Source organism: Elgaria multicarinata, chromosome 1 (assembly GCF_023053635.1).
Source record: "Elgaria multicarinata webbii isolate HBS135686 ecotype San Diego chromosome 1, rElgMul1.1.pri, whole genome shotgun sequence".
Classification (NCBI taxonomy): Eukaryota; Metazoa; Chordata; class Lepidosauria; order Squamata; family Anguidae; genus Elgaria; species Elgaria multicarinata.
In genome coordinates, this window is record NC_086171.1 from 31,912,334 (window position 1) to 31,938,243 (window position 25,910).

At 45.3% G+C, this 25,910-nt stretch overlaps 1 protein-coding gene across 5 annotated transcripts in view; it reads right to left on the reverse strand.

The window, feature by feature from the left end:
* Window positions 1-24,689, reverse strand: part of PFKP (phosphofructokinase, platelet) — an 80,168-nt gene extending 55,479 nt beyond the window's left edge. For 3 of the 5 annotated variants that reach the window (XM_063125669.1, XM_063125661.1, XM_063125645.1), the window contains exons 1-3: window positions 24,218-24,688; window positions 9,974-10,047; window positions 1,541-1,618 (exon numbers count right to left, since the gene is read on the reverse strand). In XM_063125669.1, coding sequence (XP_062981739.1) covers window positions 1,541-1,618; window positions 9,974-10,047; window positions 24,218-24,299 — 234 coding nt within the window. In that variant the 5' untranslated portion in view covers window positions 24,300-24,688. Of the gene's footprint in view, window positions 1-1,540; window positions 1,619-9,973; window positions 10,048-24,217 lie in introns of all 5 variants that reach the window. The other 2 variants (XM_063125676.1, XM_063125653.1) reach the window with 2 other exon arrangements.
* Between the last annotated feature and the right edge of the window lie 1,221 nt (window positions 24,690-25,910).

Sequence of the window (25,910 nt, forward strand, 5' to 3'; positions counted from 1 at the left end):
GTCTACACCATGCCTTATCCCGGTGATCATCCCGGGATCATCCCTGTGTGTCCACATGACGCACAGGGGATCCGGGGGGCAGGGACGGATGATCCCTCCATTTCCCAGGGATAACTGGGATGGCTTTTAGCCTGATTTTTCCTGCAGTCTCGGGATCATCCCGAGACAGCAGGAGGTGTGGGCAGCCATCCCGGTTTTGTCACGGCTCCTTGCAAGGTGGGAACAGGGCACAGAGCTCTTCAGGCGCTCCGTGCCCATCAGGGGTGGGGTGGGGTGAGGGGAGCGGGTTTTTTGTTTTTTAAAGAACACCTTAAATTTGCGTTGGAGTGCAGGTGCACTCATTGTCTGTAAAAAAAAAAAAAGGCAGGCACGACATCTCTTGTTCCTCCCGGGATGTCACGCGCACGTTTGCCCAAAGAGGAGGATCTTGCGAGCAGAATATCGTGCGATCCTCCCCCCTCCCTCCCCTGGTCGAGACATGCCCCAAGATGGTGAGATTAGAAGTCAGGAAGAATCAGTGTGTCAGGCCAGATCAACATCAAGCAGGATCTAACACTTTGAAAATAGTTTTAAAACTATATATGGAGTGTGTCCTGGGCCCCAAATGTTGTCACCACTGTTATAAACTGTTTTAAAGCAGTAGTGTAGATCCTGCCTCAGTGGGGTCTTATGAAACAAAGAATCAGCTGGGTTAGGTTTGTGTCTGATTAAAACACATCAATCCCTTTGTTGAATGTTTAATCACTCGTATTGTCCTTGGCTGAAATTCTGTCGCCTCTTAGGATCAGCAAAAGAATGTGTCTGTATACTAGAAGAGTGTATCAATATAAGAGAAAGCTGTTATGTAATTTCCTTTGCTGAAAATGTGCCCGTTGTTGATTACATAGTAGTAATTCCTCTTTTTCTTTTCATTTTCTTTTATGGAGGAAGAAGAATCAAACATGTGCCCAACTATTGCCCTTAGAAACTGACACTTCAAAGGCATTTCTTGGCACTATAATAACCATACGTGATGCAAGTCACAGCAGGCAGGCAACGGTCAATGAAAGCAGGGAAGAGGCATGGAATTTGCCTCCAACCGGAGCAGAATTCAAACCAACATGAAAGCAGTTATTAATAAGCAGCCAACAGAAAAAAACGTTTGTGCAGTGACTCATATTGGGAGGGGAAATGAAGAGCAAAAAGAAGAGGCACCAAGCTCCAAAGCATTCCCAGGCTCCTTCTGCACAGATGCTGCTGCTGTTCTCTTCCCAGTGTGTGCATGGGAAGAAGAGGGAGCACGACAGCCCTGCCGTGCATTGCTAGCCAAGCATGCGCTGGAAATGCTGGCTGCTGACGGAATACAACAGTCCTAAATATGGATATAGGGGACTTAAGTTCACATAAACATGTTTAGGCTTTAGGCATAAAGCTGTTACGTGTAAAGTATATTGCATACTTGTTCTTATCTTAACCTTCAACCTTTGGGGAATTGTTTAAAAACAACGCGTTCATGCATACACACATAGATGTATAAAACTATTCTTAATGCAGTACCTACCACTTGGAGGATGCTTGAAACACTTTCCCATGTAACTTCAACTATATTTTCACCTCCATCAACCATGCCTTCATAACCCTGTGAGAACAGAAAAAATACTTTAGAAATCTGCCATATATAAAAACAGAGAAAAGAACAAAAGACATTCATTCATTTAAGGAGAGGTTTAAAACATATTTAAAATAGAAGGGGAAGGTGTGAAGACCAATCCTACTAGTGATGTTAACGGTGTTGAGCTTGGACTGGCAAAACCGGGCTACAAATCCTTGCTTAGTTTAGAATTTTATTGTACGTCGACCAACAAAAGTTGCCACTTGGGAAGAAAAGTGGGATACTAATACAAGAAATTCAGTTTGAAGAATAACAATGCTAGCTTGACCAGAAAATGATCATTTTAAAGCATTCTGATGCAGATAGATAACTGAACTTTGAATAGCTGCCTGGTTGCCATCAGTGATTAGAAATGGATAGCTGGCAATCACTATGTGCCACTACCCAGACAGAAATGCTTGAATATTTTCTCTGAGACAGCTAGCCTGGGCCTATAAATTAAAAACCACCAGCCAACTACTCTAAAAGCTTAATCTTCAGAATCTCAAAAATAAGTCTATTTTCAGACACTTGGTACCTGCACGTTCAGTCTGAAAACTAGGGATGTGCTCCGCTTCTCCTCGAACCGGAGAAGCAGGAGTGGAGCGGGGGGCTTCGCCTACCCTTAAGGCGGAGGCGAAGAGGATTGGGGGGCCGGAGGAGCGTTGCGAAGAGGATCGAGGTGAAGGCGGATCCTTCGCCTCGATCCGGAGCTCCGCCAGAAAGGTAAGTGGGGTTTACTGGGCCCTGCTGCTGTCGCTGTCACCCATGCAGCGACAGCAGCAGGGCCCGGTAAACCCCCCTCCCTCCTCTCCCTTACCTGCGTCCGTCCGCGGTCCCTCGGCTTCTTCAATTGAGCCCGCGGCTGCGGCCCAGACTTCCTGGTTGAGCCACGGGCTCAATTGAAGAAGCAGAAGGACCGCGGACGGACGCAGGTAAGGCCCCCCTCCCCCTTGGTCTCTGCAGGTAAGGGAGAGGAGGGAGGGGGGCCTTACCTGGCACCACTCCCCTCCACTGCGGACCTCCGATTCGGAGCCGGAGCTCCGCGGCAAAGAGGAGCGGACTATGGACGGAGCGGCGCGGAGCGGAGCAGGCCAATCCGAAATTTTTGGATTGGCCCGCGGGGCAGAGAGGGGGGTCCGTGCACACCCTTACTGAAAACTAACCATCCTCCACAAAAGCTTGTAATTAAGTCAACTCCAGTTGCCAACACAATTCAACCATTGCAGGTGCCTGGATCTCTCAAGCCAGACCTGAAAATTTCATGAAAGCCTGTTTATATAGATTCACAGTTTAATAGGTCCCATGGAGATATTAGAAACCAAGAAAACAGAGGAGTGGTACTTATCAGGAACAAATATATTTCATAAGAAGTAACAGCCAGCACTAAACAGGTCGGACTGTATCAGAGGTCTTCTTTCCCCATTTCCCCAATGACAACTGACAGAAGCACTAGGTTTGTTTGGTGTGGGTTTTTTGGGGTGTGTGCAGAGGACACTACAAAAAAATATGTCAATTTTTGAACCTCATTGTCTACATAACAAGTCCCTCTAAGCTTCAAGAATAGTCCCACGGATTCACTGTACATCCTTTCAGGTGGGAAAAAAATCTCACCTGAAAATGTCCAAATGGAGACGAGGAATAGGTAGAAACTAATGTAAAGCAATTGTATTTCTCCAGAAATCTACATGCAAGAGGAGGTTGCATATTTGAAGACAAATTTATTTTGTGAGAGTTCTATTTTTATGCAACCCGTAATGATATCTCATCCATACTATCCCATCTTTTATTTTTTATTTTATTTTTTGTTTTAATAACAAAATCTAATAAAGGCTTTTATTTCACTGGCAAGTGATCAATTCTTTTTATTGCTTGGGACTATCTGATAGCGCTGGATGTTTGAGTGGGCACATGTTATAAAAAGAAACCCGTATGCAATCTCAGTTCAAGTCATAAAAGCCACCTCCAGGAACAGTTCTGGAAGAGAAATAGATGAGACCTCCCTTCCCCCCCCCGCCCCCATCAAGCACTTGAAGAATGACTCCCACATGATGCCATGCTAAATACAGCTTGCAGGATAAAGAGAACTGGTATGGCATAATGGCTGAGATAGAAATCGGGATGTGCCCAGTTCACATCCCACCAGGAACTCACCAGATTGCCTTAGGCAAGTCAGTCTTAGCCTCAGCTCTTCATCTGCAATATAGGGATACTAATATTGCTCTTTTCACAGCCTTCAAATATCTACAAGATGATATTGTGAACTGCTTTGAACACTCTAAATCAGGGGTCCTAGAGCAGCGCCCACCAAGCTATTTCCCCCCTCTGCAAGTGAATGGAGCAATTCCTTCAACCATTTGGGCCGTAGCTAGACCTAAGGTTTATCCCTGGATTGTCCAGGGGTCAAACCTGTTCATCTTGGGCCATAGCTAGACATAAGGTTTATCCCTGGATTGTCCAGGGGTCAAACCTGTTCATCTTGGGCCATAGCTAGACCTAAGGTTTATCCCTGGATTGTCCAGGGGTCAAACCTGTTCATCTAGGTGACACACAGGGGATCCAGTGCTCAGGGAAGGATGAACCTGGGATGATCCCAGGATAAACCTTAGGTCTAGCTTTGGCCTTGTACAGTGGGCGCAGGGTGAGTGGGTCATCCTGACTGGGGCAAAGTTCACCCCCACAAAGGACCAATGGGGGAACAGGCTGCTTCTTGAACTGCTACTTTCTGTTGCACAAGCAGTGGGTGGGTCCCACTTTCACAACAGATTGAGCTGTAGCACAGCAGCAGTGTTGGATACTGCCCGTTATTAAAACAGTAATCGTTCTTGGTCCCCCAGTTGTGATCCAAAGCCACAACCCAAAGTTTGCAACCAAAATGACAACTGTGCTTGCCATTAACCTGAGTGCTGCTTCAGCTGTTAGCCATATTCCTTGTCCCACCTTACTTGGTTCAAGTAGGTTAGCTGCCATTTCTCAAGGACCACATGCATATTTATCTACTTTTTTAAAAGCGTCCCCTTTAAATGCAAAACTGTCTAAGGAAGAGGAGGTGAGGAAAGTTATCTGGCAATGCAGAAGGAAACAGCCCTCAGCATCATTCACAACCAGCTTTTGTTGCAAATTTGCTGAAATGTTCTTGTTTTCCTTTTCCATGAACTACATAGGAAAAGTACATTTGCATTAAATGCAATGGCGGCACTTCTAAATATGCTCCACTGGCGCAACACACACACACACACACACACATTCAGACAACACAATAGTCAATAGTGGGTTAATAGTCAACTCCACGGTTGATTATCAAGGGGTTACTCCCCACATGACATTATTATAATCAGTCATGGCATGAATTACCGCCAGCATCGAGTTGACTATTAGTCAATGGTGTGTTTGATTGACACATCCACCACCCTCTCTCCCTCCTCAGTCTTCCTGCTGGTATCCCATCAGCCATTGCAAGTTCTGCTGGCTGGAGTAGAACAGCAGCTGCCACTTTGGTTGCTCTTGCCAGGGCACTCTGTAGTCACCGAAAATAACCAACTGTGTGCAACGAAATAGTCAATACTGCCCAACACACAACACGATAACCAACAGTTGTTCAAATAATCAACTCTGCACAGCATTGGTTATTTGCATTGGTTATTTTGGCCGAATAACCAACCGTTCTGCGAAAAAGTCTGGGCAGACAACACAATAACCGACCGTTGACTATTTAATCCACCATTGGTTATCATGTCATCTGAACCCAGTTACTGTCTTCACCCTTATATAATTCCCAAAACCATTTGCGGGAAGCAACGCCAGTTATTTTAACATATACTAGTGAATAATGTAGATATACCTTCTGAACTTCCACACAAGGGTACATGAACTGCTCCAGGCATACAGAGCTTAGACTGGGTCCAATATGAGCACAGTGAGTATCTGCAAATCTCTAACTTCTACATGTCCCTTCCTCTGAAGGAATGCAAGATTAAAAACAAAGTTCTCATTGATCATTTTCTCCAAAACAGTGTTGCTTTTTGGAGATGCTCTTTGAGCAGTGTAATAAATCTGTGCTTGTTGTGAGGCCTCGATTTTTACTATGTATCCTTTTCCAAAATAACCTTCTAACTGAGGTAATGTAAACCAAAACTTGTTGTTTTTTCCAGAAAGAGCAGGTAAACCATAAATACTGCAGTGTTCACAAAGACAGCTTAAGCGTAGCGATAAATGCATGTCACAAAAAAGTTCAGAAAATGGGATAAAGTTCTCCACCAATTACAAGTGCAAGCATGCTAGAGCTACCATTGGCATGGCTACACTCCATTTGTAGGGCAATCACTAGAACAACATTAATTGAAGCTGATGTGCTCAAGAGGATTTCTGATGTGGAACAGGGAAATGACTGTCCTTTGGACAAGTCATCCGGTATTTCTTAGCCTACGTGCCTTGGCAATGGATTTGCCTGATTATATCCTAGTACCTACAACAAAACACCTCTTTGTAGCAACCCCAGGCTACAGCCACATTGGCTGAAAGTTATTCTTCAATTAATGAAGCATTCAAGTAATACAAAGCAACTCAACCACGTCCCAAGATCATATGCTCTAATTCTCCTTGTCTACCAGGAATAAGCCAGTTCTACACCAAGCAGGATATTGCACTGTGAAAGCGGTATGAAAGCAGTATATAAGAGGCAGGAGCCACACTACTGATTTATAGCAGTATTGAAATGCACTGACAACTGTCCAGGCCCATGACACGTACCATATACCACTTTCATAGAATGATAGAATAGTAGAGTTGGAAGGGGCCTATAAGGCCATCGAGTCTTATAGCTTTCATAGTGCTGCTGTATCCTGCTTGGTGTGGCTCCTGCCTCTTACATACCACTTTCATAGTGCTATATATGCTTGGTGTAGATCCGGCTCTGGTTGTTTTGGCCTTTGTTCCTAAAAATGCTAGCTTATTTTGTCACTATTTTGCCTTTTGAGATGTTGGGGGGTGGGATGGGGGGCAGCAAAGGTGCCTTGATTTTAATGTTTACATTTCTGCACATTTGCACTAGACTCATCATTCTTTACATTTTAGATCCCTCCCCAAAGTCTCTAGAAAAGTAACTGAATGGAGATGGATGCATTCTTGAATGCATGTGCATGCATCACTTAATGCATAGCCTGCGATTTCTCAGATTGTAGCTGCTGAAGTTCATTGTGCCTTATAATGTTAATGAACAGTTCTATTATGGTTTTCTAGTACAGCCCAGTTGAGAAGTGGCTGGAGAAGGCCTTAGTTAAAAATAAAACTGAAGCTCCAACAAACAGTTCCAAAATATCCATGAGGGTTATTATTGATATAAACATCTGAAGCTGCCTTATACTTGGTCCATCTCACCCAGTATCTTCTACAATGGTTCTCCAGGGTTTCAGACAGGTGACCCAACTCTTCTCCTGCCCTACCTGGAGGTGCTGGGGGCTGAACCCTGGACCTTTTCCATGTAAAGCTCCATCACTAAGCTATGGTAGGTTTTCTATACTTCGAAAAATCATGATATAAATGTGAAGTGTTTTTAGCAGTCATTTTGAAGGATATGTTAAAAACATGAATGGTATGAAATACCACTACAGAATGGATTTTGTATGTGTACAAAAAGGCAGCTGGCAGAAGTGTGTTACATATAGAAAACTACAGCTCGGAGCGTCAGTCTCACTGCAACCATATTCCAGAACAGGGATGTGCAAGTGGTGGTTCAACCTGCCCATTTGCATAGTACCCCAATCCCAAGGAAACCACCCACTATACCAGGGATGGGGAACCTCCTGCCAATGGGCCGAATGCAGCCTGCAGAGCTTCCTCATCTGGCCCACAGAGGATTTCCCAACAAGCCTCTCCCTCCCCCACCCCTCAGCACCATGTACAGCACCATGTACATTGATGGTGCTATATAAATAAATAATAATAATAATAATAATAATAATAATAATGAGAAAAAATCCCACTGTTATCTCCAACTAGTGATCAGAAGTAACATCAGGAATTCCCCTTTGTGTGCCTCAAGCTGTCTGAATCGAGATGCTGAGTGGTGCGGAAAGGAGGCACCAGAGTCTGCCGGTGCCTGGCTCTGTGGGCACCAGCCATGTGACCCTACATATTGCTTGCTTTTCCCATGGGAGCCAAGAGACAGGAAAGTAGCTTGGGAATTTTGAACACTCTCCTTCCAGTGTGAACAGTAACAGAGCCTTTGACAGATCCCTTTTCTTAGTATGCTCCTTGCCTAGGGCTCTTCTGCACGGTGTAGTGCAAGTAATTAGACGAAGCCTCTGCCAAAGCCTTTGTTGGTGGTCACACTGATGAACAAGCACTTCTGGAGGCCTTATCTGTGTCTCAGCTCGGAGATTCAGTGGAGAGCCAACATTCCTTGCACTTCAGCCTTTGCTCCGTTCAAAATAGGGTTACTCTCCTTCTTTAAAGGGGCCAAAGGGCTATAAAAGGACAGAGCTGGGAACGGAGAGCTAATTTAAGAGCTAAATCTGACTCCATTATTTCAGAGTTTTGTGTTCCCACGGAGATAAGGGAAAGAAAAGTTCCATAAAAGCCTCTGGCTTCTTTCGAGCAAGATGGCAAAACGCTCGTGAGAGGAAGAGAAACTTCCAAGCCTGGCATGACACACTAAATAAATGCTTAGTCAGTTGCTGTGGCAATACCACAAAGGGACTGTGCAGCACAGCACTCTGTTTGCATATTCATGTGTTGCACAGATCTTTGACAGACGCGTTATAGGAACAGACAGACGTGGGCTAGCACTGGACAAAGAGTCTGGGGGGGAAAAGCTCTAGAAGAAGAAAAGTACACTTCCTGGTGTGTTTTGCAGCTCTACAATTACATCCATTCAGACCCACTTTTATCAAGAGCTGAAAGTTTTATTATCTTCTAAGCTTCAAAAGTGCAAGGGGATCATTGTATTGCTTCTGAAGAAGAAGCTCATAGACTGAATTCACATGTCCATGTGGAACACTTTTTGCATGCGTATATGCATGGAAGGCTGTTTACAAATCAGTTTACATAATAAAACCAAGCCCATGTTCTCCATCAGATAAAAGTCCTAAAATTTCCAGCATGGTTGGTTGGGGAATGCTGGGAGTTGTAGGACTTTTTTCTTTCTAAATATGCATGGGATCGTCTAAAAATACATGGGATTTCTATCTAAACATGGATGGCATTGTGCCCTAAAGGAATGTGGGGTAAATGGGCCACGCACCCAAGCGCAGGTATCAGCTTTCCACATTGCATTGTTTTCAGTGCTACAAGCACCCAGATGTACATCCAAATGGAAGTCTCGATAGAGGTGCACAGTCAAGGACATATTCCATTGAAAGCAATGCAGTGTGGACAGAAAATACCCACATTTGGATGTGCATCCAGTTATGGCTCCTGGCTCCAGATCCAATAAGTGACATCCGTGTAGAAGACTGCTTCCATGCATAGATCTCCTTAGCTGGATCAGGAAAGAAAACAAAGGTATGGATGAAGAGGGAGAGCAAAACGGGGGCTTAGTCTTCCTCTTTACCCTCACACTCTTGTTCTTCTTTAGGAGTGGAATGTGAGGAGGAAAAGGGAGTAGATGCAAAACGTACCAGCCAGCAACATGATCTAAGTGTATGTACTTAACTCTACCTTATTTCAAAACCTGTTCAGTCTGTGTGAGGACAGTTTAGATAGCAAATTAGGATTTCAGGAATGACAGGAGAAGCATTAGAGATTACTCATCGTTGAAGAAAAATAGGGATTCCAAATGCTCCGTCCCATGGCTATGATCTCCTGGTAAGGTGAGCATATGCTCCCCTCCTCTCAGCCCTGTGATGGCCCTGGGGGTAAAATCAGTTGAGCGCTCTGCCCCCAAAGTTATCATTAGGAGCCCCAGCAAGGTTAAAGCCAAAGACATGGGTGCGGCCTACAGCGGCCTTCTCCTCACCCCAAATAATCCCCCCACAATGGGCTCAAGGGTTGAAATCAGTTGAGCTGGGATAACAATGTCAAAAGGACATTGATCCTCCTCTTGAGAGGAATCATGGGACAGACACTAATACGCGAGGGGCAGAGGGAATCATCTCCTTTCCTTTCCTCTCTGCGTCCTCCTGCCCCTCCCACCCCTGTTGCCATCTCCTGCTGATCCCTACTTACTTTCATTCAATCCTGTCGGGCCATAGGACAGAAAGGCAATAGGAATATTTCCCATTTTGGCCTCACATTTTCTCCTGTTGTCCCACACTTTGCTAGAAGGATCTCTCTATTTGGGAACTGCTGGTGCAAAGGATAAATATTGAGCAGGGGAGCATGCATGTAATAAACGTGAACACCAACCTCGTAGATAAAATATACTTTTGCTTCAACGTAGATCCCCATCCGTACTACTGCACGGACGGCTGCATTCATACCTGGAAGTGGGGAAACACAGAAAGGCAAAGTTACCATTGTTACCATATACTAACCTGAAGTGTCTTTGACAACAAGCCAACTGTAATTCTTTAGTTTGAAAAACATAACAGAAAACCGCCTGTGAAAACTGATTGGGCCCAGAAAAAGGACATTGAGCACTAGAATGATATGCTTTGTTGCCATATTTACATTGATACTAATAAATGTTTGAACCAATGCACTGTTCACTGGGTTGTGTGCGCATGAATGGCACCAGAAACCTAAGTACCATTTTCTCTTGTTATTCACAGGGCATCAAGGCATGATTGAACATCTGCTGGGTCTTGATGGAAGAGCCCAATCAGGAGGTCCGTGAAGATGTGATTCACTATTGCTATTTCCATGGTTCCATCATAGAAAGAAGTACAAAGGAAATCTGGGTTGAAAACCCCAGCAAGTCATGAACCTTACCTCTCAGCCTAAACTACTTTGACCAATAGTATTCCATTGATTAATAGTGCAAGCAGTGGAGGTTGGTGGCTCCAACTTTGGTGGGGCATCCATTTCGAGTTTCAGCTAGAACCAGCCAGACTTCTAAAGGAGCTGTCGTAGGTGCTGAACCACCAAACTAGGTTCAGCACCTTGGACAGCTCCTGTAGGATTCCAAATGGTCCTCCCTAAAATCTGGAATGCATACACAGCCCTGCCGAAATCGGAGCCACCAGCCTCCACTGATTGCAAAGGCTAGATAGCCAGGACTTCTGAAAGGAAACGCAAAGGAATCTACTTCCAGTAGGGTGAATGATGGGAAAAACTGAGCCAGCTGTAACAGGCATGCTGTGAAGTCTACAGTCATATTTTGTTTTAAAGTATCCTTAGGAAAAAGTACTCCTGTCTAGTTGCATTCCCAAACACTGCTGCAGCGTCACTATGAGGGATAAGAGCTTCTCTCGTTTTTTTGTCTTTAAATTCCACTACTCCAGAATAAAACAGCAGTGTAAACTACCAGAAATGGTGTCTAGAATCCTGCTTCTTCAGCCTCATGCCAGGGTACAACACGCAATATAAGGCAGTGGTTCCCAAAGCTTTTGTGCTTTTATATTGTATTTTATATCATGTTTTTATACTGTTGTTTTATACTTTGAATGGTTTTAATTTTTGTGAATCGCCCAGAGAGCGTCGGCTATTGGGCGGTATAAAAATGCAATAAATAACTAAATCAATTTTACAAAGGAGATTTGCCAATGGAATCGTCCGCACTTGCAATGCAGAACAAAGTTCCTACCCCTGACACCCAGAGGAGAAACCTTTCTGCCCCCTGCATTGCATCCCCTGAACTAAGTTGCTTGGGTCAATGACAGTATATGCCAATAAAAATACCATCCGATATCCTGCAGCTATGATAATCTAATGAGTCATTCTGAAAGCTGCTTAACGTGCCTCCCAAAGGGAATTCAAAATCTGCCCTTCACACTGGGGATCTCACTGTCAGGCGTTTGTTCCACAATCCTTTTTATAATAGGATTTCTTCCAAATCACACAAAGGAAAGAGAGGTCCACAACAGCTTATGCCACAGTAAATGCGTTAGCCTTTAAGGTGCTGCAAGACTCTATGTTGAGTTAATAGGGTTATTTTGCTTTTCCTCTAGACCCATCCTGTTAATCAGCCTTCCTCAACCTGGGGCGCTCCAGATGTGTTGGACTACAACTCCCAGAATGCCCCAGCCAGCTGGGGCATTCTGGGAGATGCAGTCCAACACATCTGGAGCGCCCCAGGTTGAGGAAGGCTGCTATTAATGAACCTCATCTGTTACTGTTGCTGTTGGATCACCATTCATATCGACTAAAATAAAGATGTCTGATCAGATCTTGGAGTTGTCTCCTTCTTTACTCGTAACTTTAATTTTTTGCCTATTGCCTTTGAGCAATTTCACTATTTAGTTACCAGGCCCAGGCCCTATTTTCTATGCCAGTGCGTAGCAACAGAGTATCTCTGCAGGGAGAAAAAAACTGAGTGCCAGTGCACACCCCATCACTACTGAGCACACCCCATCACTACTGAGTAACTGCAGCTGAGGGCATGTCTAGACGAAGGGGGTAGAGGGGTATGATCTCGCCATTTTATTATCACGAGATCGTCCCCCTCGTCTACAAGCATGTGCAATGTCCCGGGAGGAAGAGGACGTCACGCCCGCCATTTTGTGTGGGTTTTTTTTAATCGAAAATGAGCACAGGAGCGCTCCTACACAAAAAGTAAGTTTTTTTGTTTTTTAAAAAAACCTCCTGCTCCCCGCACCCCCACCCCCGCACCCCCACCCCCGGTCCCAGTTCCTCCTGAGGAATCGGGACGAAAATGGGATGGGTGACCTCACATCCTGCAGTCTCAGGATGAGCCCAATACCGAAGGGAAAAACGGAATTGAACTGTAGGGCCATATTATGGGGCATGGGAGGGATCATGCCTCCCTGCCCCCGGGATCCCCTGTGCATCATGTGGGCGCACAGGGATGATCCCAGGGCAATCCCCGGGATATCGCCCCATCTAGACATGACCTGAATCCTATACATCTGGGACTAGAGGATGTATGGCTTCAGGTTAGGAAAGAAGCACCATTAGAGCTGGACCTTACCGCTACTAAAGGAGAACTATTGTACATCAGAAATGCCTTATACTAGAGCAGACCAAAGGTGGATGGGGCCCAACACGCTGTTTCCAACAGCAGCCAATCACATGCCTCTGGAAGGTCACAGATAATCGGGCACGAAGGTGATGATTTTCCCCTATTGTTTATTCTCGGCATCTATTCAAATGTGTAAGTGAGACTTGAAACCAACGTTGCTGTATATCCTCACCTCCTCACAGAAGTGCTCCTATTCAGGATACTAGTCAGCAATCCATATCCACCCACAGGATGCTCCATTTCCCTCCGCACGCACGTACACACACACACACACACACACACACACAGGCCTAATTCATACATCACACTGCAATTCCTGGGTTGTTTGCTCACCATTCATATCAATTGCTGGGGAAGGGTGAAGTGACAAACACATTGCCTCGCCCGTTCCACTTCCAATGAACAACCCAGGAATGCCTGTTTCTGGGTTGTTTCATAATGTGAGAACCCCAGAATTCTGGATTGTTTAATCCATGCAGTTATCTTGTTTATTTAATCCTTTTTTAAAAAAAGAGTTTTTGGGTTCGCATGTCATGAAACAACCCAAAAATGGGTGTTCCTGGGTTGTTAACTGAAAGCGGAAATGACGAGTGTGCGGGAGACAGTGCACTTGTTGCTTTGCTCACCCCTGTTTAACCCAGGAATTGCAGTATGAATTGCAAACCTGCTTCTACACCCTCCAATTGTCCACTTTTCCCTTTCCAGGTGAGTCAGCATTCCATAGCTACTGAATATGCTCAATTATCATTGGACTGTTTTGGGGAAACTGGGAGAAGGTTTACACTTTCATTAAAAAAAAAAAAAAAAATTTTCTTTGTACTTGAGCAAGCCTTTAAATTCTACTGAATATGCTGTTACCTCCCTCTCTTATTTCTCAGTGGTTCGTTTCTGGCTCCAATCCCATTGAAATTGACCAAGTTCATCATTATAGATGCAGTACACTTCCTCTACTTGAAGGTTCTACTTAGGTATCATGGCTAACAGCCACTCAAACATGGGCTTATACGCACACCCCATCATTGGCATCAGGTATACAGGTGTATACTTACTTTGACCTTGGAGGCCAGGAGGGGTGGAGGAGGTAAGAAATGCAGACATCAGGCCTGCCACACAGAGATGTCAATACCACAAAAGTCTTCCCTAGTTCAAAGGGCTTATTTTAATATTTACTTTCAACTGTTTACTTGCGCATATGTGTGTGTGTGTGTGTGTGTGTGTGTGTGTGTGTGTGTGTGTGTGTTTTCAAATTGCTACGTCCTTTAGCTAGGAACAATACAGCTTATATTGTATTTATTTATTTAGTGAAAGAATGTATAAACTGTTAATTTATTGCTTGCTTGCCTTAATGTCCCACTTTTTCCCCTCCAAGGAACTCAAGGAGGCGTAAGTAATCCTCCTCATCTCCATTTTATCCTCAGAGTCACCAAGTGAGCTTCCATGGCTGAGTGGGGACTAGAACCCAGATCTTCCGACTCCCAGTCCAACACTCTAGCCACTACACCACTCTGGCTCCATAGGATCCTTTGACTGTGCACATTCACACAACCCAATGGATTGGATCCAGAGTATGTTAGTTGCACTTCATTCTCCCTGAAATTTATGGGAATTACGTCATGATTAACTATTCATTTCAATGGAACCTAAGGTGAGCTATTGTGCAGTATATTCTTATCCATGCCTATAAAAGTATACATGAATTCAGTGGGATTTACTCCAAGGTAATTCTTTGCAGGATTTCAGCCTTGATCTGGATCCAATCCGATGTCCAGACCTTCAATGTTTTATTGCTTCTCAGAGAATCTATGACTTTTGTTACTATTCTCATCTTTCATATAAATCTGAAAGTTCTAATCAGGCTATAAGAATGCACAGAGGAATGGTATCTCCTCTGCAGAATCAAATGAGATGCCGTGCAAAGCAAGGATTTATTTAATTAGCTATGGTTTCTTCACTGCTGTAATAGAAATTGAGTTTATAGCTACAAAACTGTAATCATGTTATCATTTCTGAGAAATGGATGTTCTCAACCATAAATAGTGTTCTGTGCAGTAAGGACATATAAACATCGTTTCTCGAGTTGGGCTGGTTACCAGAAGTGTGAGATTCCCTTACTACAATACCTTCACTGGGTACTGGTGAGTTTTGGGGCACAATTCAAAGTGTTGCTTATGACCTAGAAAGTAGGGTGACCATATGGAAAGGAGGTCAGGGCTCCTGTATCTTTAACAGTTGCATAGAAAAGGGATTTCAGTGGGTGTCATTTGTATGCATGCAGCAACTGGTGAAATTCTCTCTTCATTACAACAGATAAAGCTGCCGGAGCCCTGCCCTCTTGACCAGATACAAAAGAGGGCAAGGCTCCTGTTGAATTGTAAGAAGTGGGAAAGGTGTGTGCACATATAAAGGGCACCACGACCTGGTAGGGACTGCATTTAAATATACTGTATGTGGCTTTAAAGCACCTAAAATAAAGAAATATATTTCTACATAGAAACCTCTGCCATCAGAAGTTAAATCTGCCTGGCAACGTAACAAAGCTTATAACAGGACAAAGTCAAGAGGGATGGGAGCACTGAACAGTCCCAACTGTGTGGAATACCCAAGATGCTCATCTGAATGAGGGTGCCCCTCATCATAGGCTGGTGATTCTCAGAGAGTCAAGGCCCATCCGTCGGTTCTTCATAGCTGAGTCACCAGACTTGCAGGAATGAGCGTAAGAGACAGCACAGGTCATTGCTATGCTATATATGGATTTCACAGAAGCCAAGGTCTGAGCGTATTTCAGTGGTCTGTGGGTTCTAAAGAAAGCTCCCCCTCCACTGCAATATCTAAGCACACAGTCTATAACTATAGACTAACAGAAGCTGCAAGCCAGTGCAGTGTAACGGTTAGCATGCTGGGCTGGGATTGTGGATGTGTGGGTTCAAAGCCTTGCATAGCCACAATGATCAATTAATGCCTTTGGGCCAGTCACTATCTCTCAGCTTAATTTAAATCAGAAGGAAAAGAACAGGATTTACTATTGCTGGTTTTATTGCTGACTTTTATCGTTGTTTTAATTGCAATTTTAATGTGTTGATGTTTTTCTCACTTTTAACATTTAAACTGTTTTTATGTATTTTTATTGTTCTAAGATGCCTTGGGAAGGCTTCTGCCCTGAAAGGTGGCCAAGAAATATTATAAATAAATAAATAAATAAATAAATAAATAAATAGAGAACCTTCATAATCATCACTATGAGCTTCTTAGAGGAAAGATGGTGAACTAATATATTTAAAAAATAATTTAAAAAATGGGCCCTTCATTGAGCCCACACCTCAAAAAGGCTTAGAATGAATTCCGTGATGGCTATTTATTAAACAAATATGTTTTAAATTAGCTATCTATATAAAGAATAATTGAAGATTGTGATATTTGAAAGTCCAAACCTTGAAACATGGATGGAGAACTTCTAGACTGGTGGCTGTATGTTGCCCACTGCATAATTTCATCTGGCCTCTGGGCATTTCCAGGGACTCTTCACCACTGAGGTGGTGAAGTAAAGTGGTCTGCTCTGGATTCATGGAAACAGCCCCAGCCCAGCAGCACTTCAGGGAAAGTGAAGCAATACCTAGCAGCTCTGGACCACAACCAGCCTGCGCATAGCAGGAGCAAAATTGGAAGAGAACAGTCGCAGAAAAGGTCAAGAAGCTACAGTTCTTGTGGGGATGAGAGCAGTGTCTAGGAAAGAAGGCTCAAAGACTTAAGAGCTAGCAAGGATAAAGAGCTGTTCGCATGTAACTGTAGCAAATCTGTAATGTTCCCCAGCCTTTTTGAATATTCAACCCCCGGTTGGGCCGATTGGGGGTTGTTACCTGGCATCCAAACCCAGTCACTATAGGTTCAATGTGGGTTAAACAACCCACAGTTAACAAAACTTCTAACTGTTGGTTAACTGTGGGTTAAACCAGGGTGACCATATGGAAAGGAGGACAGGGCTTCTGTATCTTTAACAGTTGTATTGAAAGAGGAATTTCAGCAGGTGTCATTTGCATGCATGCAGAAGCTAGCGAAATTCCCTCTTCGTCCCAACAGTTAAAGCTGCAGGAGCCCTGGTCTCTTAACTAGATACAAAAGGGGGAGGGCTCCTGCAGCTTTAACTGCTGGGATGAAGAGAGAATTTCACCAGGTGCCACATGCATACCGATGACACCTAGTGAAATTCCCTTCTCTATACAACTGTTAAAGATACAGGAGCCCTGTCCTCCTTTTCATATGGTCACCCTAGTTAAACAACCCACAATGAACTATAGTGTCCGGATTCAGACATCACATAGCAATCCCTGATCAGTTTGATTGGGGGCTGAGTATTCAAAATGGCCACAGAACACATCTGGCATGCACCACGGCAAACCATGGGTTAATTAACCCACAACTTGCCACCAATTTGTGAGAACCAGGTCTACCTGTTGTTGCATGAGGCAGAAGCACAACCATCCCACTCCCTCCCATGTGGAGCCAGAGCCATCTACCACCTCCGCCCAGACATTCTGAGGCACAGGCCATGATAGCTTGATGCACCTCATCCCTCAATTCAGCAGATCACATTTGTGTTTTTATCAGCCTCCCACTCCAGGGATAGTTGTAGAGTTCTTCCTCTTAATCTATAACAGACGTGAGTAGCCAGAGCTTCAGGAGATGGCAGTGAAGGCCTGGAGAAAAACCTGGAAAAATTTGGGATAAAACCAGTTTTTCCCCATTGGTTTTTTTTCTCTGAATCCATTTTTTTCCTGAAAAATTGGAAAAAAACGAAGAAAAAACGGATTATGGGATGTTTTATTTTAGCATGATGAATAAAATGTTTAAGTTAAGGTGTTCAGATATTTACTTCTCCAAATGATTTATAAAAACTATACAGTATCAGATTATTACAATTTTTGTGCACTGAGGACAAGTAAGTCCTACGTTGCAAACTGAGACTACAACTCTCAATTGCAAGAATAAGATGCATTTCTGCCTCTAGGGGGCACCACTGCCATTGAAGCAGAGACTGAAACTGATAGTGATGGCTATAGCTCAGAAAATGAGGCTGATTAAATTTCATGCATATTCATTGAATCTTGGTTCAAAAACACACACACACCCATTCTCAGTTCTTTTTATGGGAATGGGTGCTTTATGTCTTGACACTGGAGGACTAGTGGAGACATAAATAATTTTCTTTGTTACTAATGTTGGTGGTTTCTTCTGTTGTTGTTTTAAATTGTTTTTTACTTGCTCCTCATAAACTGGCAGAACCAAAGAGGTTCCTAACAGTTCAGGTGTTCCTAACAGTTCAGGAGCTTGTAACTCTATTTGTTACCTCCCAAAATTAAAAAAAGTAAATTCAATTTGTAATAATTGTTTGAATACCCTGTACTTTCAGTATACCAAATGTAATAATTTTATGCCAAACCAACTTGGACATAATTACATTTTATGTTCTTAAAGTAACAAAGTGATTTTCAATCTGTAAAAAGTGCTAATATTGCATTATTTCATTTTTTCCAAAAAAAATCCATTTCCCCCCCGAACCCCCCGGAAAAAAACCAGGTTTTTTTCCATGGCTTCAAAATTTCCGGAAATTTTACATCTCTAGGCAGCACACCAACATCCTCATCCTAGTCATTACATTATGTAAGGTATTTATAATGCAATTAATTAATTAATACTTCTGTGTGAGTGCCAATTGATTTTGGGTTAATTTTGTAGGTCAGTGACCCTTGATAGGGGAAAAAAGAGTTCCCTAGCCCTGACTTAAAAAAAAAAATGCTTCCAGTGCTAATCATATATTCTTGGAACACTTGTGTTGCATTCCTATTCATCAGAAGAGGGGAACAACTGGTCTTCGGTGGATCCCTGTCCAAGTCACAGAACCTTCCTGGATTCTTTCAGGGGGTGGAGCTTGGTTTCCAAGCCCAAGCCCCTGGAGGAATACCCACTGTTATCTCTGATAATAAATCGAAGATAACAGCTGGACATGAGTGGGGAAGGTACCGCGGAGGTAAAACATTTGGGACTGAGCTGGTGGCTGGAGGAACACACCTCTAGCTGCTGGCTCAGCCATGGCAGCTTCACCTGCCCCATGTCCATTCCCCAATGGGAGAAGGCAAAGCGGCTGCACTTCACACAGGCCTTCTCTGATGTACTGCTGAAGTAACCATTATCCTGCAATGTCTCTCCTAGCTGCACTTACAGACATATTTACTCAAAAGCAGGTATACCATATATAGAAAACACCTGCAACCCAAATCCAATGCACCATTTCTTGAGACTAAGGTTTGGATCTGGTCATACTTGGAGTAGACCCATTGAAGTCAACACGATCAAAGTTAGTCATGGGTCTATGCTATATCTATGTCTGGATGCAACCCAAGCTGTGTGTCCTGTGCATGTTTACTCAGAAGTAAGTCCCATTGTGTTTAATGGGTCTTATTCCCAGGTAAGTGTACATAGGGTTGCAGCCTTAACTCCAAATCAGTGAGATTTACTCCCAGGTAATTCTGTTTATGACTGCATCATTAGTCCCTGAAGTGTGTGTGTGTGTGTGTTTTAAACCATACTAGCAACTAGAGTCTAAATACACCCAGCTATCTATCTGTGCTCATACTTCAGTCTAATTCAAATGCAAAAGTTAAATCCTAGGCTACTAGGAGAAGGGCTTTCTCTGCTGTGGCACCCCGGCTATGGAATGAGCTCCCCAAAGAGGTCCGCCTAGCGCCAAGCTCCTTTCGTCGCCAGCTGAAGACCTTTTTATTCTCTCAGTATTTTAACACTTAATTTTAACTTAAATTTGAATTTTATTGTTCTAATTCTGTATTTTAATCTTATATCAATTTCTGCTGCATGGTTTTATCCTGGTTGTGCTTTTTTTTTTTTTTTTTACTTTATTTTGTATTTGAGTTTTTAACCTGTTGGTTATTTTATTATGGTTTAAATTTTTGTGAACCGCCCAGAGAGCTTCGGCTATTGGGCGGTATAAAAATGTAATAAATAAAATAAATTAAATAAATAAATAGGAGAAATTAATATATATTGTGCGCATACACGAGAAGCAAATAAGAACAACCTGACGTAAGAGTTGTGCCTGTGAAATGTAAATCAGTCATTGCACTTCCTAAGCCTGAAGCAGGATCTACACTACTGTTTTACAGTTGTATTGAAGTGAATTGACAACTGTTGGGGCCCATGACACATCTACACCAAGCAGGATATAACACTATGAAAGTGGTATGAAAGCGGGATATGGTATGTGTCAATGGGCCCCAACAGTTGTCATTGCACTTCAATACCACTATAAAGCAGTAGTGTGGCTCCTGCCTTTTATGTACCACTTTTATACCACTTTCATAGTGCAATATCCTGCTTGGTGTAAATCTGGCTGAAACTCCATATAACATCTACACTAGCTATAATGCACATTCAGCTTCAAACTGACAGCCTTCCATTTTCTGTCTGCGATGAATATTGTACACAAGATATGTCTCTGATCATAGAGGCCTTTATTAAAACTTTTGAAAACAAAACACACCACACACACATACACACACGACTTTCCTCTCAAATTGTGCGTTTGGGCATTAAGCATTTGGCGAATCAGGAAAGCTGACACCTCCAACGTTTGTTTGCAACTTTTTGTCAGAAGTTCCCACTTGCCCCACCTTGTCTCAATGACCTTGAAAGATTATGACTCATAGGCAACCAGCACATGCTGATGGTCCTTGCAGGTTGCTAATAAAAGGCATGTTACATATTTCCCCTCCGTTTGCTGATGGTTTGATAAAACAGAGATCCCACCAAAAAACACCTCTTTTCTCCCAGAGGGATACTCTTTTATCTCCCTCCAGGCAACAGAAACATCCAAAGTCTTCAGATTGGATTTAAGCCTTTCTCTCTCTCTCTCTCCCCTCCCATTTAAGAAAACAAAAGTGTTTGGCTGAAGTCCAAAAGTTCCAGCTCCCAAAGTGTTTGCAATACAAACTTCCTCTTCTTCCCTCCAAACGCCACGGCTGTAAACCGGCCCTTTATATAACCCAAACTAGAGAAAATGGATCAATTTTCCAAAGATGTTTAATGTTGCAATGGATCCTCCCCTTGGCAAAAATACTCTCTCTCTCTCTCTCTCTCTCTCTCACACACACACACAGAGACCCAGCTGCTGCTTAGATTATATAAGGCCCAGCCATGTAGAAACGAGTGCCAGGGCTGAGTCCCTCTGGATGATACAGTTGTTTACTTGGGGGGGGGGGGGGGAAATGGATTGAGGCTGTAATTCTGCTTGCACCCTAGAAAGGTGTGGTGGACCCGGGCTTTTACCTAATGGATTTCTATGCTGGGGGGGGGGGGGGAGCGCAACTGCTTCTTGACACAAACATGATGGCCAGTGGCAACCTGGAGCGATGCCCTATCTATCCACAACACTGGTGCAAGCAGCTTGATCATAACGCATTTTTACGCGGAAGGAAGAGAGCGCCACGGAGTTCATTGGGGTTGATTTCAGGTAGGTATGCCAAAGGCTCTGAAGCTTCCCTCTGCTCCTACTGCATCACTGGGCATGTAACGGCACTTTGCACACTCTCAGAGATCCGTTTTTCTTCACGAAGAGGCACGAGGGCTGCGGGGAGGGGGGACACACCAGTTAAAGCCAGCCTGAAATTAAGCCCTAATCCAGGGATTCCTTCCTCCCCGGCAAAGCAAAACCGCCCGAGACGGGATGCTCTCGTGGTTGCTTCCAGCATGCGTGACGTACCGAGGCACAATCCGCAGCGACTCGCAAAGGATCACGTACGCAGCGGAGGCGGGGCCTACGACGCTTACGCCGAAAATACCGGGCGGCATGGCGAGCCATGGCTGCGGCCCAAAGCAAGATCACAAGGGAATGCGAGTTGGCACGCTCAGGACCGCGCGGCAGAATCGCGTTACAAGCCCCGAGGGAGAACGATCCGCCGGCGCCCACGCCCAGTTCCGCTGCAGAGGGCGGCCTCCCTTCGCCGCTTCCTTGAAACGAAGATTGCGAGTCACAGGGCCGATTTCCTCCCTTTTCTACGCTCTCTCCATTACGGAGCATGGGGAGGGGAGGGCCAAAGATTTCCGTCTGAATCCTCCCCACCCGCACAGCTAGGTAGCCCGCCTTCGCTTCACATGGCACCGCTTTCCCTCTCGCCGCACGTCCGCGGCCAAACCGGTTTCCTTAAAACCCTGTCCATGCGGGCTAGGAGGCAAAGCTGGGGACGATCCACTTAGCTGCAGGTCCGAGCGGAAAGGGAGCCAAGCCAAGGCCGAACTCGCAAATCCGCTGGATCGCGTTGGAATGGAACCTGATCAGGTTGCAAATTCCAGGCGTGTTAATAGACCGGCGGGCAAAGAACCAAAGACGATTTGGCCCTCTGGCCAGCTGCCAAGTTAGGCCGGAGTCGCGCGCCTGGCATTCAGGAGCCCCTCCCGCCAAACCAGCTGCGGACCCCTTTGAAATCCGAACCAACCTGTTAGTAGCCGGTCGCAACTGTTAGGGGGAGAATTATGAATGAGATACAGGATGATCTCCTCCTGGCCATCCTTAGACGTGTGTGTGACTTCCCCGCAAGGTGTTTCCAGGCCTCTTACTCACAGGCCACAAAGGCAAATTCACTTAGGGCTCAGTCCTACCCACGTTTAGACAGATATTACTCCTACAATCCCCAGTAACTGGGGAGTACTTGTTTCTATGTAAAAGTACATGGGATTGCACACTGAAGCACTGATTGGTCATCCCTAACGCCACTTTATTCACCCGTTGAAAGCTCCCTTCACGTGTGCAATTCTGTACTCTACCGATGCAAAACCAAAGTAAAGTGAATTAATCCGAATTAAAACCTGGTCTTGTTGCTGCACTTAAGAACGTTGTTCAGCATTCTGTTCATACAGTGGCCAAACGGCTGTCGACCAGGAACCCAGAAGCAACCCAGAGTGCAACCTCTGTTCCCCAGCAACGGGTGTACACAGGCATGCTTGCCTCTAACACTGGAGGTGGCATATAATCATCAGGACTAGTAGCCATTGAGAAATCATTCCTCTCTGGCTGTTTCTAAACCTGACTATCCAAACGACACAAAGGGGATCCCCGGAGCAGGCAGGGACGATCCCTCCATTTTCCTGGGATAACCCTTAGATGTAGAAAGGGCCTCTTTTGTCAAGCAAGCCACCCCCCACAATGTTCAGTACATGGGATTGATCCAGAGCAAGTGGTTTATGGCCGCAGTCTTTATTTAACCCTATACGGGTGTTTCAGAACCCCTCAGGCTCAACTGAAAAATGATGTGTCATAAAACGCAGGGAAAGGTGGAAGATCTCAGGGTTGGCTGAACCTCAACAGGAACAGTCTGTAGCAGACCGGCCCATCACCCCCCCACACACACACACACCTGACCCTTCGCTGCCACCACCCCTCCTTCCTTCCCTGGGTGCAGACATCCGATTGATCTAAGAGAGCTCCCAGAGACCCCTGGCGATGCTCGGTCCTCGAGGAGGAAGGTCACACGTTTGGGAATGTGATGGGAGAGGGAGGAGGAGGGCGGGCGGGGGGGGGGGACAGGAGCCCATTGCCAGCCAGCCTCGCGTCACGCACGTTTACAGCTCAGACACTCGGCTAGAGGAAACCCTGCGATGAGTTTTCGGGTTCCCTCTTTCTCCTTTCAAAGTTCATCTCAGTTCTCAGCTACTTAACCAGCAGCAAAGGAAGACGGTCGTTGCAGTGTCCTGAAGAGGCGCAGCCCATCCCGTTTCCGTATCCAAAGAAGCCTCCTCTCGCCCCATTGTCCAGCGCCCCTGCCTTAAGCCTTGCAGCCCCGCTTCCTGCCACCACCTATGAATCCCCTTTGCTTCTTCCTTGTCCATCAGCAAGCTAAGATTTCTTAGGGCGTAATCCTATGTATGTTTCGAAAGGAAAAAAGTCCTACACCTCCCAACATTCCCTTGCCAGCATGGCTGGCTGGAGAATGTTGGGAATTGTAGGGCTTTTTGCTGCCCGAACATGCATGGCATTGCTTAGGATTGAGCCCTATCCACGTGGAACCCTTAATCCATGTGGAATGCTGGGAGTTGTAAGATCTCTTTCTGTCCTAACATGCATAGAATTGCGCCCTTCGGGGCCCCCTATCCACGTGGAACCCTTAGGGGCCCCTATCCATGTGGAATGCTGGGAGCTGTAGGCCTTTCATCTCTCCTTGTCCGAATATGCATAGGATTGCACCCTTAAGGGCCCCTATCCACGTGGAGCCCCTATCTTTTCCGATACTCCCCCATCCTGTAGGGAGAGCCATGCCTGCGCGCACGACACCCGACCCACATGGGTCCCTCATCCACTCCACGCACATCCCCAACCCAGGCTGCACACAGCGCCCCCTAGAGGTATCTCGCGATCAGCGGCACTAGCCATTGGTACGCACAGCCCTTCTTCCTCGTCCCAGCAGAGAAGCGGTCGGGGGTTGTGGGGTGGGTGGGGAGGTCACAGTTACCTTGAGCATCGCCGCCGCTGGTCAAGACCCCGATGGCTTTCCCTCCTCCCGAGAGGTTCTCGAAGAACTTCTTGCTCGGCATACTGTAGCAGGCAGAGCGGGGCTTCGATGAATCTGGAAACGCTGCTGCCCCTCCTGTGGGCGAGAGCGCCGGGCCCCGAGGAGGTGCCGCTCCTTCCCTGGGCGAGGGAGCTGCTGCGCCTTCCTTGGGCTGTTCCTTCCCTGCTGTTTCTTCGCTGGGCGGCGGAGAGCGCGCAGTCCCCGGGGTTTGCTGGACCGAGCCCTGGGCTGCACGGCTGTGCGTGGAGCGGACGCGCACCGTTTGTATCTCCACGGCACAGAAGACGGCGCTTCTATCTAAATCATGGGGGGCGGGGGGGGGGAGAAGAGCCGGTCAGAGAGAGAGAGAGAGAGAGATGCTATTTCCAGCCCTCTGGCCCAAGCCACCAACCAGCGCTTTCCCCTTTCCGCCGCTGCACTGGGCTCTTCCCTGTGGCAGCCCTACGCAGAGCCGCCTTAGCCACGCCTCCTCCCTTCAGATAGCTGCGGGTCGGCACTCCGACAGGCAGCAAGAAGGAGCCAATAGCAAAGAGTCCGGTAGGCAGGGGCGGGATGAAACCTTGCAGACGGGGGTTAGGTTGTGCGTGATGCCGGGCGCGTAGGTGGGAAGAGTCTTGGGTGCAGCGGTGGCGGGTGGCTCCGATGTCAGTGGGGCAGTGAATCCGCTCTGGGTTTCAGTCACAACAGGACAGAACTCTAAAGGAACTCTCCAAGGTGCCAAGTCCTACCACTGAAATGGGTTCAGTACCTTGGAGAGCTCCTTTAGAGTTCTGGCTGAGACACAGAGCGGATTCACAGCCCACTGACATCGGAGCCACCAGCCTCCACTACTAGGGTGGGTGGGAAGGTAGAATAGGGGTGCAATCCTATGCATGCTTAGAGGGAGAAAAAATCCTACAACTCACAGCATTCCCCAGCACAGGGCTCCTGCACCTTTGCATGGCCTGACATTCATTCCCTCTTGTAAACAACTATTAAAGGTGCAGGAGCCCTGTCCTGTTTTGCAACTATTTATTTATTTTATTATTTATTTATTTATTTATTTATTTATTACATTTTTATACCGCCCAATAGCCGAAGCTCTCAGGGCGGTTCACAAAAATTAAAACCATGAAGAACCTAATAAAACAACCAACAATCTAAAAACACAAATACAAAATACAGTATAAAAAGCACAACCAGGATAAAACCACGCAGCAGAAATGGATATAAGATTAAAATACAGGATTAAAACAATAAAATTTAAGTGTAAGTTAAAATTAGGTGTTAAAATACTGAGAGAATAAAAAGGTCTTCAGCTCGCGATGGAAAGAGTACAGTGTAGGCACCAGGTGGACCTCTCTGGGGAGCTCATTTTAACTACCCTAGCTAGATCCAGCAAGTATAAGATGATGTGCATTAGGACCAAAACCAAAAATCCTAACTTTGCAGGAATACTGATGGGATCTACGCTTGGGGTTATGGTGATGGACAGCTGGATGAGAATGTGATCCCGCTGTGAAAAAGGCAGATTTCATTTGGGAATGATTAGGAAAAGAATCGAAAATAAAACTACCAATTTCATTATGACGTTATACAAATCTGTGCTGTGACCACGCTTGGGCCAGATCTTCACCAAGCAGGATATGACACT